The sequence below is a fragment of the Solanum stenotomum genome, chromosome 1 (assembly GCF_019186545.1).
Source record: "Solanum stenotomum isolate F172 chromosome 1, ASM1918654v1, whole genome shotgun sequence".
NCBI lineage: Eukaryota > Viridiplantae > Streptophyta > Magnoliopsida > Solanales > Solanaceae > Solanum > Solanum stenotomum.
In genome coordinates, this window is record NC_064282.1 from 20,084,686 (window position 1) to 20,098,747 (window position 14,062).

The window sequence follows — 14,062 nt, forward strand, 5'->3', positions numbered from 1 at the left end:
ATTTTAAATTTAAATTGTTTTTAATTTTTCTTAAATATTTTGTCTCATGATTTTCTATTGTTTAATATTTGTATTCTTTCATGTTAATCAAAATTAAAAAAAATACATAAATCAGAACTTAACAAACTAAAATATTGACATTTTAAATAAATAGTGAAACTATTGCTAAGGGGTCCCATAAGAAGCTAAAATATTGCTATTTTGAAAAATTCCCCATTATTCTATTGGGCTAGATGCTGAAAAGTACGAAAAAATGGCATAGCATGACAATCTATAGATTTTATTGGCAATAAATAGCGTATTTTAAATTTTTTAGCAAAAAAAGATTTTTTTTAATATTTATTTGGCATTAAATAGCCACATTCTTTTTTTAAAAAAATGATTTTTTTTCTGATTTTCTCTCTATTTCCTAGCAGTTAGAGAGAGAAAAATCCTTATAATTTGTTCCTTTTTTCTTTTTCCTTATAATTTGTCAACAATTTTTTTTTTATGTGTTTTTTCAATTCTTTCTTTCTTTTCTTTTTTTTTCTCCCTCTTTCAAGTTTAGGATTTCTATCTTCTTCTTTGAAATATTTTCATTAAAGATCAATCACAATAGTAACTTTTCACAACAAGTAACTCAAATCATACAAATTTTTTTTATATTGATTGTCTGGGTTATTTTTTTTAAAAAGTTGAAATTTCTACATTTTTTATCTTGTAGTTGAATGCAAGATTTTTTCTTTTTACAAATTTCTGTATTTGTATTATAATTTTACAACTTTTCTTCTCTCAAAAACTGCAACGTTTCGTGATTTCTGGAATTGACGTTTTTTCAATTTTTAATAAATAATAAATTAATATATTTATGACAATTTTTTTGAAATATTGAATTTCGTTGATTGAATTTGATAATGAATATTTATTTTGTCTCCAACAAATGTATCTAAATTTGTTAATGAATACAAACGAACATATAACAATGTAAAATTATCTAATTTGTTAATGAATTTCGTTGATTGCATTCCAAAATAGCAATGCAAACAATTGTATACCTATGTAAAATTAGAAAGATACTAATGCAAACAAATGTATACCAATTTATAAATGAATATGAACGAATGTATCCAATACAAATGTATACCAATGTAAATTTGAAAAATATTAATTAATGCAAATAAATGTGTACCAATTTATTATGAATAAGAACAAATGTATCCAATACAAATGTAAAATTAGAAAGATATTAATGCAAACAAATGTACACCAATTTATAAATGAATATGGACGAATGTATCCAATACAAATGTATACCTATGTAAAATTTGAAAAATATTAATGCAAATAAATATAAATGTATACCAATTTATTATGAATACGAACAAATGTATCCAATATAAATGTATGTCAATATATTAGATGAATACAGATTAATGAATATCAATGCAAACAAATGTATACAAATTTGCTAAATGAATATGGATTGAGTTCAAAGGCAAAATAATTGGCAGGTAATGAATTCATAGGAATACCTTTGAAATAAGAATAATCATAATCAAAATATTATTTGCTAATTCTAAGAAAAAATATAATTCTAGACAGTATTTTGCTAGTTTTAAGNATTATAGTTTAATTTGTTAATTGACAAATAATTTTTAATAATTATTTTTAGTAATGTAAATAATCAATACATGAAAGAAAAATAATATCAAATGTTAAAAGTATGATGAATTAGGCTAAATTTTACATTTTTTATAAATAAAATTATTTTTAAAAAAAAGGAAAAAAAAGAAGAAGAAGAAATGTTGAAAAATTGAAGATTTGAATAAAAGAGAAAAAGCTAAGAAGGAAGAGAGAGAAATGGATTTGGCCCATTTTTTTGAAAATGGGACCCAATAATCCACTTGGCAAACTCTAAGAAAAGCCTCATACAACTTTTGTCTGCTACATCATATATATTCCTCATCCACCATAAAAAAAAATCATCCGTCTCATATTCAGTGGACAATTAATATGAGACGGAGAGAGTAATGAGAAAGGGAAGCAGGAATTAATTGAGATATGGATTACACCCATATTAACCGATACATTTCAGTTCATTATCATGTGGATTAATATGATCTCTCCGTCCACTTATTAATTCAAATTCAATTTAACTCGATCATTTAAGCAAAAGCTTGTCCATGACAAATATATTAATGTTACTGAGAGTATAATTGGTGTGGACAGAAAGTCTTCCAATTGGGTCATGTCAACTAGCTAGTCCTACTTTTCTAGAACAAAATAGTATAAATAAAACTACTGTAGTTTGTTATTAAATCATTTTAATTGCTATAATTTTCATGTTGATGCAGTAACTTTTACTGTCTGCATTTATGTGTACAAAGACTAATTTAAATTATTGATAGAGTTTCTAGAAAAAAATTAAAAACTGATTTTTAAATCATTTCAATTATTGACAAAATTTCCAACAAAGGGATGCATTTGCATGTGGCTTCGGTGACCTTTTTATTGTTTTACATTTATATTAATAAAATATAATAGTTAATAAAAGACTAAGATAAAAAGGTTGGATGGAATTCAAAATTGATAACCTTAACAAGGTATTACTATTAATTGATAATAATAAAATGTGAGAGTGGTTAATGAAGGAGAATAAATAATTTAAATATTATGATGGAGTAGTTGATATAGGAAAAGTTTGCCTTAAAATAGTTTCATAAAGGAATGAGGTTTTGGCTTTTCATCTACTTTTTTGTCACATTGTCAATGTCAGTTATCTTCTTGGCATTTGTTAGGTAGTATTACCTTCATCCACTTTTAATTATTAGGCTCTGTTTTTCAAAAATTGTTTTGATTAATTTTTAAAATTAAATTAGACTTACTTTAATATTTAATAAAAAATTTAAATATTTAAAAACTATACAAAAAGTACTATAAATTTCATTTTTTTGCATATTAATATAATGAAAAAATACATCATACAATGTTAATCAAAGTTATGATCAATTTACTCTAAAAAAGAAAACTATGACAATTAAAAGTAGACAAAAATAATAATAAATTTTTGTTGCTTTATATTTATTTTTTATTTTTCCTATTTTCTTAATCGGCTCGTTCTCTATGATGAACACAATTTTTTATTTTTTTCAGTTTGCATGTGTTAAAAGCATTTAGTTAAGTTTGCTTTATATATATCTGCATGTATACTTGTCAAAACGCATTAGACTAAAATATGTACAATATTTCTATATGAATGGATAGCTCGGTGCATTAAGCTTTCGTTATGTATGAAGTGTTTCAGGAAAGAGCGGACTATAAGGGTTTAGTGTACGCAACTTTATCCTACTCTTTTTGTAAGGGTATTGTTTTTACATTTCAAAATCATGACTTCCTAATCACATAAATAAAACTTTTATTATATATGAATAGTGTAATTTTTTATCCTACAAGATTCGGCCCAGACCTAGCTCCACCCTGATGGTGATCTAGCTTAATTAGGGACCCTTTCACTGTATATGTGGTTAGATGTTAGCTAGGCCTCTTGTGTTAAGGAAATAATATCAGCTAGGCCCTATTATATTGGTCTAGTGATGGAAGTAAATAAACTTGGACCTCTATATAAATTTTGGATTTAATTTGATCTTTTATCTTTAAGAATTTAACTTTCATATACCGATAATATAATAATTAAAATACTATTATAAAAAGATTAATTGTATGTATATATATAATTCACAAAAATTAGGATTAGTAAATTGAAAAACTTAAGAATGTGCTTAGTATGAACTATGAAGAGTGTATTTAACGCAAGTTACACTAGTGATTTTGCATGTGGATTGTTTTCTTCTCGCTTCAACAGCACTCCACCCACTCTCGATTTCTTGAGTGCGCAATTTAGAAAAGATGAAAAAATAAAAAAACCCTCTTTCTTCAAAACTTGGATTCAGTCTACCGCCTTTGCTTGAACCACCCACAACCCCCTTGCTCACCCCTCTGCGCCCCCATTCTCACCTAGCCCTACGTACCCCTTGTGTACACTTCACCTTTATCTAGAAATCGTATATCTAAATTTATATATAAATATTATAAAAATAATAATTTTTTATTTACTTATTAAATACTAAAAAAAGTAAAAAGTTACATATTTTTCATAACGGCCATAAAACACACCCTAATATATAGTAGAAAATTTATATGTCGATTATATGTCGTTAATTAAGTGGTATCGACAAAAGCAAAGGTCATGTAATAGATAAGGTTTATATATGTTGCACTTTATGCAGGCTTGTGTCATATTATTAGATCAAAAATTCAAAAAACTCAAATAGATAAAAACACAACAACACTTTGAATTCCTAATTGTGATTATATATGTGCTTTTATAAAGATGGTAGTTTGGTGTATATATCATTGATTAATTCCTTAAATATTCCTAAATTTGTGTGTGTGTCTCTCTCTCTCTATATATATATTAGTTGCTTTGTCTTTGTTTTTTCTTTTAATTTTTTTTTTGTGAATGATGACATATTGACTTACTTTTAGGTGGTCCAATTAGAGTCGCGTCTTTTTGTAAAGTAATTATCTTCAAGAGTGCAGTTTTTTACAATTTTTTTATATTATAATGTAATTATATACTCCTTCCGTACACAATTGTTTGGCAGGTATATTAAAAATAGATGTCCAAGATTAATTGTCAATTTAAACAATCAAAAAATAATTAGTCACTTTTTTCCAATTCTGCCCTTAATGATTGTGTAGTTCAATTGAAAAGTTATGTGAACTTTTGGTATTCTTGATATAGTAGGGTTATATTAATCAAAATATACCTTGTATTAAATTTTCCTTGAGGAATATGCATGACCTTACCCTGACAAATAATTGTGGACGAAGGGAGTATATATCTTGGTGCAAATTAAAGCTAACTAGAGAGCTATAGGTGACAAACTTTCTGCGCATGAGGTTAAAGTTTGTTGAATGTTTGAGTATGCTTTACCATGAAAAGAGAATAATATGTATATAATAATTGTTCCTCATGTACTAAAAATTTATAACAAACTCCACTTTTTTCTTATTAAAAATATTTTGTACCGTTCAAAACTACTACACTTTTTGTGCATACATATTCTATTCCTACTTTTGGAAATAAAGATAGATTTAGAATTTAAATTTTATAACTTCAATATTCAAGATTTGTATTATTAAATTTATTATGAATTTATATTTATTATCTATTTTAATAAATTTTTACACATAAAATTATACATCGTGTCAAAAGTATCTAGTCATCATTGCGTGGATATTTAACTTTTCTCTTAAGAAAAAAAGTATTTGACACTTTGATGTCGACTTATCAGGATCGAAGAAGATCCCCATATGTTTGATTGATTGTCAATTTAAGTAGTACATGAATTGAATTTAAAACATCGTGAGACTGTTCAATTCTTATCTATCATTTGATATTTAAGGGAGAACTACGATAAAATTTCTAAAACATGAATTGAGTTTAAAACATCGTGAGACACAGTTCAATTTTTATCTACCATTTGATACTTAATGGAGAACTGTGATAAAATTCCTAAAACTTTTTCTTAGAACATGTGTTTTGATTTGATACGTGCAGGGAACACTCAAGAGTTTCTTCTTTTTTGAATGAACTGTACCCAAAAAGGGAAGAAAAAGGACACTTATGAAAAATATCTTTTTGGTATAGCTACAGATATGTTGTTAAATTTGAAACAATTGATCCGATTAATTTATGTTTACGTTGTGTTTCTTATTAAAGTTTTCTCAAATTTTAAGGTTCAAATTTGAGGTTTATGATTTAAAGACGGAAATATTTTATCCATTTTCACAGCATTTCTGGGCTATTAGCTCATTTCATCACCTTAGTGGAAGTGCTACCATTATTAAAAATCAAGATTTTTCCATTGCAAATCAATGAAAAATTAATATTATAGAACATAATTTTTCCACTAATTTCTCATCGGATTCGCTTACTGAAAAAATGCATGATGAAAAACAAATTTTCAATAAAATAATTGGAAACTTTCTAGTTTTTCCAAATAAAACATTTACTGTATTATTTTTCGCTTTTTATGATTCAATCAAAATATTTGTAAAAATAACAGTGGAACATTTTCCAATAGGAAAAATAGCGACTTTTTAAATAGTGTACAACATATCCTATGTGTCCAAATTAAAAGGATACCAGGAAAGTGAGAGGTGTTTGAGGCAATTCTTCAATAGTTGTTGATTCAAAAAGTAATTTGTTTTTATTTTTATAGAGTTCAAGATTTATGCAGTGAAGATAAAAAAATATATATGTATACAAATAATTTAAAAGATAATGGGAGATAATTATATTTAAAATAGCATTTATTGGACACACTATCTTAAAATAAAAAGGAAAAATTAGTTAAATACACAACGTATTTCATCATATTCTCTAAAATTCTCTACCATTTGAAAAAATTACAAAAATCCCTACTCACTCATATTCTTAGATACATCACTTTACGCAATGTATCGGAACGTATGCGATGTATCATGGGACATTTTGAGATATATCCGAAACCAGGATACGATGCATTGGGACATTTTGGGATGTATCCGGATTCTACCAAATTGAAGGATTTTTATATTTTGAAAAAGAGTAAGGACAACATATAATTAGCTCTAAACACTATGAGATTCGTGCAAAATTTCCAATAAAATAAATGATAAGTAACACGAGATAGCACGTTAAAGTACTTTGATATAATGCTCACATCACATCATGTTACCTTAGCTTTCATTAACACAAATATCAAATAACTTTGGAAAATCAAAGAAAGGTTAAACAAATCAAAAGTTGTATCTTCCATAATTTGATCAGTCAACATTATTATTTACATATATCAATCTTAAACACTAACTCTTGGCAATATATGTAAAGCAATAGCCTCTATCTCTGGCGGAGTACTCACAACTCGAATCACATTAGCTGGCGTTACTGAAACATCCACCACAACTATCAATCGACCGCAACCACGGATGACACAAACTCGTCCTCTTCCAACAGTAATTTGCTCAGCTCCTTTCAAATCATCACAAGATTCAATTAACTCTTCCCATTGATCAGTTTCTGATACATATTTGCTCAATGACCCCTTTGTCTCATCCACTACGTACATCTCACTTTCATCATTTATTGTTGTAGTTGTTGTTGATGATGGCCCAGTCCATCCTTCTAGCATTCCCTTTGGCATCTCTCCCCACTCATCTTTTGTTACATCGTAAACCGTGCCTTGTTTTAATGCATGCCCCTTGATATTTACCTGTTGAAAATATAATTAAGTAAATAAAAAGGTCTTATGATCAGCTTCAATAGTTTAAATTCATAGGATTCAATATGGTATCAAATTAAAGCCAACGGCGCCAGAGCCACATAGACTTAAGGAGTAGTGTCAATAGAATATACCCATCAATCGCTGAAAATTATTGTACAACATATATGTAGGTAAATGTTACTTCATCATTCGTTTCAATTTATGTATCTTAATTAAGTTGACTTGAAGTTTACAAATATGAGAAAAACTTTTAAATTTTAAGATTTTACACTAAAGAGTGTATAATACATTTACCAAAATATCCTTTGATTCATGTGATCTCAAACATGTCATATGACTGGATATTGAAATTAAAAAGTTACTATTAAGTAATAGAAAGTGACGTTCTCTTTTCAGAAAAGGCTAAAAAAAAGGGTCAAACGACACAAATTGAAACAAAAGTACTTTTTTTTTATATATATATATACAATATATAAATCTTGAATATATTTAGCGAAATTTCTTATTACTTTGACAATCAATCAAAACAGTTAATAAGTGACAACAAAATTGTGCAATACCTTCAGTAAAATTTCTAGTTAAAAGTTGTAACAATGGTATTGCCACTCTTATTAAAAAGGAGAAAAAAAAGGATTTTTTTTGCGTGCTTAACTCAATAAAAATATATATATTAGCTTTCAGATGAAATGATCGAACATTTACCATGCATAATTTCCCTTTATATCCAATAGCATCAACAAATTCTCTACAAAATCTTCCATCTTTTAACCCTTTCAATTTCTCCCACTTCCATTGATCAACCTTCTCCTTCACATCCCATTTCTCTAAAGACCTTGCTACATCACCATGATAAGCTGAGCCCATACCACTTGCTACATACACATTCCCATTTACAGTGCTCGAACCACACCATCGCCGCGGCGTGGGCAAATTGGGACCAAAAAACCATTTATTACACGAAGGATCGAATCCCAAGGGCCGTTCAAGTGCGGGAAGAAATTTATGAGTTGTAGCAGCAATAAGAATCATTCGTTCTGCAACAGTTAACGATTGAATTGAAAGACTCCTTGATATAAAAGATGGATGATGGCGTAGTATGCGAATTGGTGGATCTGATGTAGGCGGATTTGGTAACGGAGTCCACTTAGATGAAATTGGATCTAAGCAGAAAAACTCCACATTACTAGTACTAACAGTATTAGTACTAGTACTGTTGTTGTATGCTGTTGAAGTAGCAGCAGTACTGCTATTTCGAGAGCATACAACATAAAGACAGTAAAAAGGAGGAAAAGATGAGGTGTAAATGAGGCGTCGCCATGATTTGCAAACGCGATAAAGAAGTGAAGGGTGAAGATTGGAAAGACAAAGATGAGCTAAGTGATTTGGCAAGCCCGGAATCAATATTTGTTCTTCATCGTGTTGTTGAATTTTGACGCACTTTAAAGCGTCTTCTTTCATGGCAATGTAACTAGATCGATTTTTTCAAATTGCTCGCCATTTCTAAGTTCATAATATATAGCCTTTCAGTGGACTAGACAATGGAATATATACGTCCCAGTTTACACGGCACATACTTTAAATTTCGGGAGGCAGTCAAGTTTTTCTTTGAACAGATTTTTTCATATTTTTTTGATTATTTAATTTAAAGTTGTTAGTTACGGTAATTTATAGTATATTATGTGATATATATATATAAATTTAAAAATAAAAAATTTAAAACTTTCATATGTTGAAATTCACAATCAAAATTTATAAGTTTAAAGTTCAATCTGGTGCACTAAAGCTTTTGGTATGCACATGAAGAGAGGACCACAAATTAAAGATCAAGGAGAGAATTTAAAGAAAAAATCAAGGCACTTGAACATGTGGTCTCTTCGTAAATCTAGATATATATATAAATTGAGATAATATTATTTGCTAACACTAAAACACTAAATAGTGTACTTGGTCGAAGGTTAAGTTATTTACCTTGAGGATTAATCAATTTTCCACTAAATATTTTTTTCAACGATGTACTCATATTCTAGAAATTTAAAATTCGTCAATGTAAAGATTTATTATACGCAACCTTATCTTGCATATCTGTAAGAGACTATTTTTACAACTTAAACTCGTAATCTCCTGATCACATGACAATAGCTTTACGAATCAAGCTAAAGCTTCCTAAAGTTTAGAGGTTTGAATGTATAACGAATTATACTCTCTCCGTTCCTTTTTATACGTCATCCTTATTATAAATAATTGGTCAATAATACTTGTCATTTCATAAAATCAATGTATAAATTACAATATTCTTCCAATTTTATCCTTGTGAGCTATTAGCCTTGAAAATATACATTTGACCAACATAGAAAAACTAAGTAAATAATTCATGTTCATTGGTAAAATTAATTAATCAAAACAAATTAATTCATAGTCATTACTTGAAAACCTGAGTTCAAAAAAAATAAAATAATAGTCGAATAGCAAATTTACTTAATTTTTTAATGCACGTAAAATTTAAAATGGTGACATATAAATAGAAACGGATAGAGTAATACTAATCGTAGCTGGGTAGCAGTTGAAGTCATAATTTGAAGTACCAGAGTTAATTAGGCGGTTGGAGTTTGTCCATACCAATAATAAATGCACAACTTTACGTATTTATTGCTTACAAATTGAAATGGAAAAATATCTAAAAAAGAAAGAGCCAAAGGATATCAGAGGGCCACTTCTCAGGATTCGACATAAATTGCAGGCAAATGCTTCAATTCTGTGGGTGGTCACAATTCCCCCCAGCTAGGCTTTCTCAAGTCCATTTCTAATTTCCATCATAGAAAAGGCACATTCATATCTTAATAAATTAGAATGTGCCTAATAAGTTCCTCTATATGCATATGACATTGAGACAATATTCACGTATTTGATCAAAAAAAGAAATCAGGTCCCAATATAAGGGCCGCATGTTGAAGACAGGGGCCGAGCTACAGTATATCAAGGATGGTTTAGAAAAAGATAAAATACTATTCGATATGACTATTTATTATGTTTAACCTAGTTGTATTTAACTCCTCATGCAAACAATGAAGTTAGGACAAACACTTCATTAGGAGTAAGAGGGCTTCGGTACGAATAAAAATGTTTTTCAAGAATTTCTTGTGTATGTAAGTAAAAAAACATTATCATAAAAATATTTATATATAATCTAAATAAATACTATGAGAGGCGAGGGTGGGGTGGAGGTGAAGATGAAGTGTGTTGAAGGGCCACCTGTGAAACTTGTTTTCTATACTTTCATTAGAAAAATCATTTTCCTCATTTTAAAGAAACATATTTTCTTAGAGAAAATGTATTCCAAAATTTTTGACCAATTGAACATCAGAAAATTGGGAAATGTTTTCCTCCCTACTACTGCCCTTCCTCCCAATCTTTAACAAATTATTCAAAAGATATGCAACTACTGCCTTGCTATAAAATTTCTAATTCTTCATACTAATTAACCACATAGACTGACCAAACAAAGGAAGCTGAGATAACAAGAAGGTAATTAAATATGAGTATATACTATATGTTAAATTTATCTCATTCTGTATTCAGTTGAAATTGTAGTTTCAACAGAAATTGAGAAAAGTTGGGGGAGGAAAGAGGGAAAGAAATATAATAGGAAATAAGAGAGAACAGCTGCCTAGGAAACAAGAAGAGCAATTTTTTTTTTGGTTTGTTCAATTTTTGTAAATTCTAAGACAGTTAAATATCGTTTTCTGCTATTTCTACTTACATTCACCATTTGCGCGCAATCTTCGCCATCCTTAACAGCTCCTGAATGATGACATGATCCTTCGATTATATATTATTAATATCTCTGCAATCCAAATATCTCTTTCATGCTTTAGCTCATGCATAATGTCGATTAATATTCATACGGCTAAAGGCATCTCAATTTCCTTTGCGGAGTTGATAGATGATGAATCTCCTCCATCTTGTTTACCATCATTGATGTTATTGCTATTAGAAGTAGCAGAGTTTGCCTTGGAATCAGTCCTGGCAACACCAGGTTTCCCCATTGTGGGAGCCCTTGAGGTCCGCCTTGAAATCTGGCGGTTGTCATCAATGCTGCTATCGCCAAAACAGCAGTGTTTCAAGCAGGTGTAAATGTAAGTCAGGAGCCAAAATATGTAAGGAGAACCAACCAAGATCAATCCTGCAGGAGCAAACCACGGCTGAGAGTAATCTGGCACGAAAAGATAGAGAACAAGGAGGACACCACCAGTTAATACACAAAGACAGAACAAGGAAGAGATCAGAGGAACCCTCAAATCCCCCACCCTCTCCTCCATTGTCCTTCTTCAAATTTTTTCCTTTTATATCTCTACAAAAGGATCAATCCGTCTTTCTTCCTTTTTCCGTTGTTTCTTTTCTTCTCTTCTTTCTTTTCCTCTCCTTTACTCTAAATATGTTTTCTACTTTTCTTTCATTGTCGTCATTTTTCTCTCATTCAGATTCTTCCTCCTCCACCTCCTCCTCCTTCTCTAATGGAGATCATGCAATCAAGATCTCTCCTTTTTCTTTTTCTTTTTTTTTTCCTTTCCTTTTTTTGGTTAACCTGTTTTCCTGGAGATGCAAACGAGAAACAATAGGATGGACAATTTCAGACAGGAAAGAAGAAATGCGTTTAAAGCGGAAGGTTGTTTATGAAAAATAAAATGGTAATGCTGATCAATTTGTTTTAACCAAATTAATACAAAATATAGAAAAAATAACAACTCATAGTACAAAATATAGAAATGTGTCATTCTTTATGGAACGGACTAAAAAGGAAGGTGTGTCATATAAATTTGGACAAATGGAGTTTAAAATCTTCAAAATCAAACCAAAATAGTATAAATGCCGGTTAAAATAATATTCTATAAAATATTTCTTTCTTTGAAGTTTTAAGGGAGAAAATCATTTTTGTCCCTCTCCTTTTGCCTTTAAATCAAATTCTCCCTCCAATTTTAAACCGTAGATATTTTCTCCCCTATCCCAAGCGATGTTTATTTTGCACTTAGATTTTCAATCCTCACTATATGTAATTTGTTTATTACAATACTTAAATTCCTTATTTCAACTTAAGTGCTTTGTCTATAATTCATATGATGACATATTTTATTCAAAATTATGATTTTTAAATGTATAAACCTTCTAAATAAAATGATTTTAAGGGCGCTAAATTGACTGGTGATATTATAAATCCATGTTTATATTTCATTCTAAATTATTGACCTCTATCTTATGTGCATATTTTTAATATTGTGATACTTCTTTTTCTATCCAAGTTGTTTGATTTACCTATATAATAGGTCAATTTTTATTTATGGAATAAAACAAGGTAAATAAATGGTAATCATACATATTTTAGAGTTTGCTTCATCAAACAAATAGTTTATACAACACCATATATTAATAGTTATTCCAAATATTTACAGACATAACATTTAGTTATTAGTATATTGGAATTTTATATACATTAGTTTTTAAACAAAGATAAACTACACATATTCTTGAGTTGAAAAAACAAACTATATTAATTGTTCACTGTTCAGGTCTGGAGATAATATTTTAATAATCATATATGTCTTCAAATTCAAACATCTTAATCTTAAGCAAAACAAATGGGGTCTTAATGAAGTTAAATGGAACGACATTGTTCCATCTTAAATAAGATTAAGCAATGTTTGATGTTCCAACATCGGGTGACATATCATCAGATGACACGCTTTTTCTGTCACATCATCACTCAAGGGGATAACTGATTCTCTTCAAACAAGATCAGGCAGGTAAAGGGTTGCTCACAAAGTTTAGGTGTATAAGAATATTTTTGGGACAAGTAAGGAGGAAAATATGTATTTTCCCTACCCACACATGTATACGTGTGTGTATAAATATGTGCTCTCAGTATGTGTACACGTGTATGTATTAAGATTCTATATGTGAATATGTAAACATATTATGTGTGTGTGGGCACGCGTCAATATACACACAATACATACACATATGCATATGTTTTCTGTATTTATTTATGCTTAATTTACTAAGTTCATATGTCAAAAGATATGTATGTATCCTATCCTACATCTCATACCTTGTATGTAAAACTTACTTGTATCCAGTTCAAAAGTTCCTCTAACATTGGGAAATTTATCGTCTGCAAGAGCTTAAATCAATTCTCACTTCTGTCAAGCACAACTTTATTCAAGTTTCTCATCTAGCTCTCATCAAAGATGGCGAAGCTACTTTCACAAACTTTTAAATGAAAAAGGGGAAGCAGACATTGTGTTGGGTGATTTGGCACACTCTGAAAGACTTCGGGATTTTGGATACTGTAGGTGCGTTAAGTCCGAGGAGGTTATACAGGCTATTAGTAGGATGAGTAGGGGAAGAGCGACCGGACCTGATGAGATTCTGGTAGAATTTTGGAAGAGCATGGACAAGGCGGGCATAGAGTGGTTAACTGGGCTGTTTNCATTGGGAAATTTATCGTCTGCAAGAGCTTAAATCAATTCTCACTTCTGTCAAACACAACTTTATTCAAGATTCTCATCTAGCTCTCATATATAAAATGCAAAACGGCTTAAATTTTGAACTTACCTTCCAAAACGCGGAGCTATCACCAATAATTGCACCCCAAGTGTGGCTATCACGGGTGTACCTTCGTCAAGCATTAGGTTGCAGGTCTTTATAGAAGCACATACTGGGCTAGCATCTATCAGAGATATCAAGCAACATCTGTCAAA

At 29.6% G+C, this 14,062-nt stretch overlaps 2 protein-coding genes across 2 annotated transcripts; both read right to left on the reverse strand.

The window, feature by feature from the left end:
- Positions 1 to 6,786: 6,786 nt before the first annotated feature.
- On the reverse strand, positions 6,787 to 8,838 carry LOC125877578 (F-box/kelch-repeat protein SKIP25-like). Its single transcript, XM_049558832.1, has 2 exons — positions 8,013 to 8,838; positions 6,787 to 7,298 (listed from the first exon to the last, which is right to left on the reverse strand). The coding sequence occupies exons 1-2, from the start codon at positions 8,766 to 8,768 to the stop codon at positions 6,885 to 6,887; spliced, it is 1,170 nt and encodes a 389-aa protein (XP_049414789.1). The 5' UTR covers positions 8,769 to 8,838; the 3' UTR covers positions 6,787 to 6,884.
- A 2,024-nt stretch (positions 8,839 to 10,862) lies between these two features.
- LOC125851666 (uncharacterized) lies at positions 10,863 to 12,023 on the reverse strand. The gene has a single exon (XM_049531438.1). It carries the CDS (start codon positions 11,624 to 11,626, stop codon positions 11,207 to 11,209), a length of 420 nt encoding a protein of 139 aa, XP_049387395.1. The 5' UTR covers positions 11,627 to 12,023; the 3' UTR covers positions 10,863 to 11,206.
- Positions 12,024 to 14,062: the final 2,039 nt, after the last annotated feature.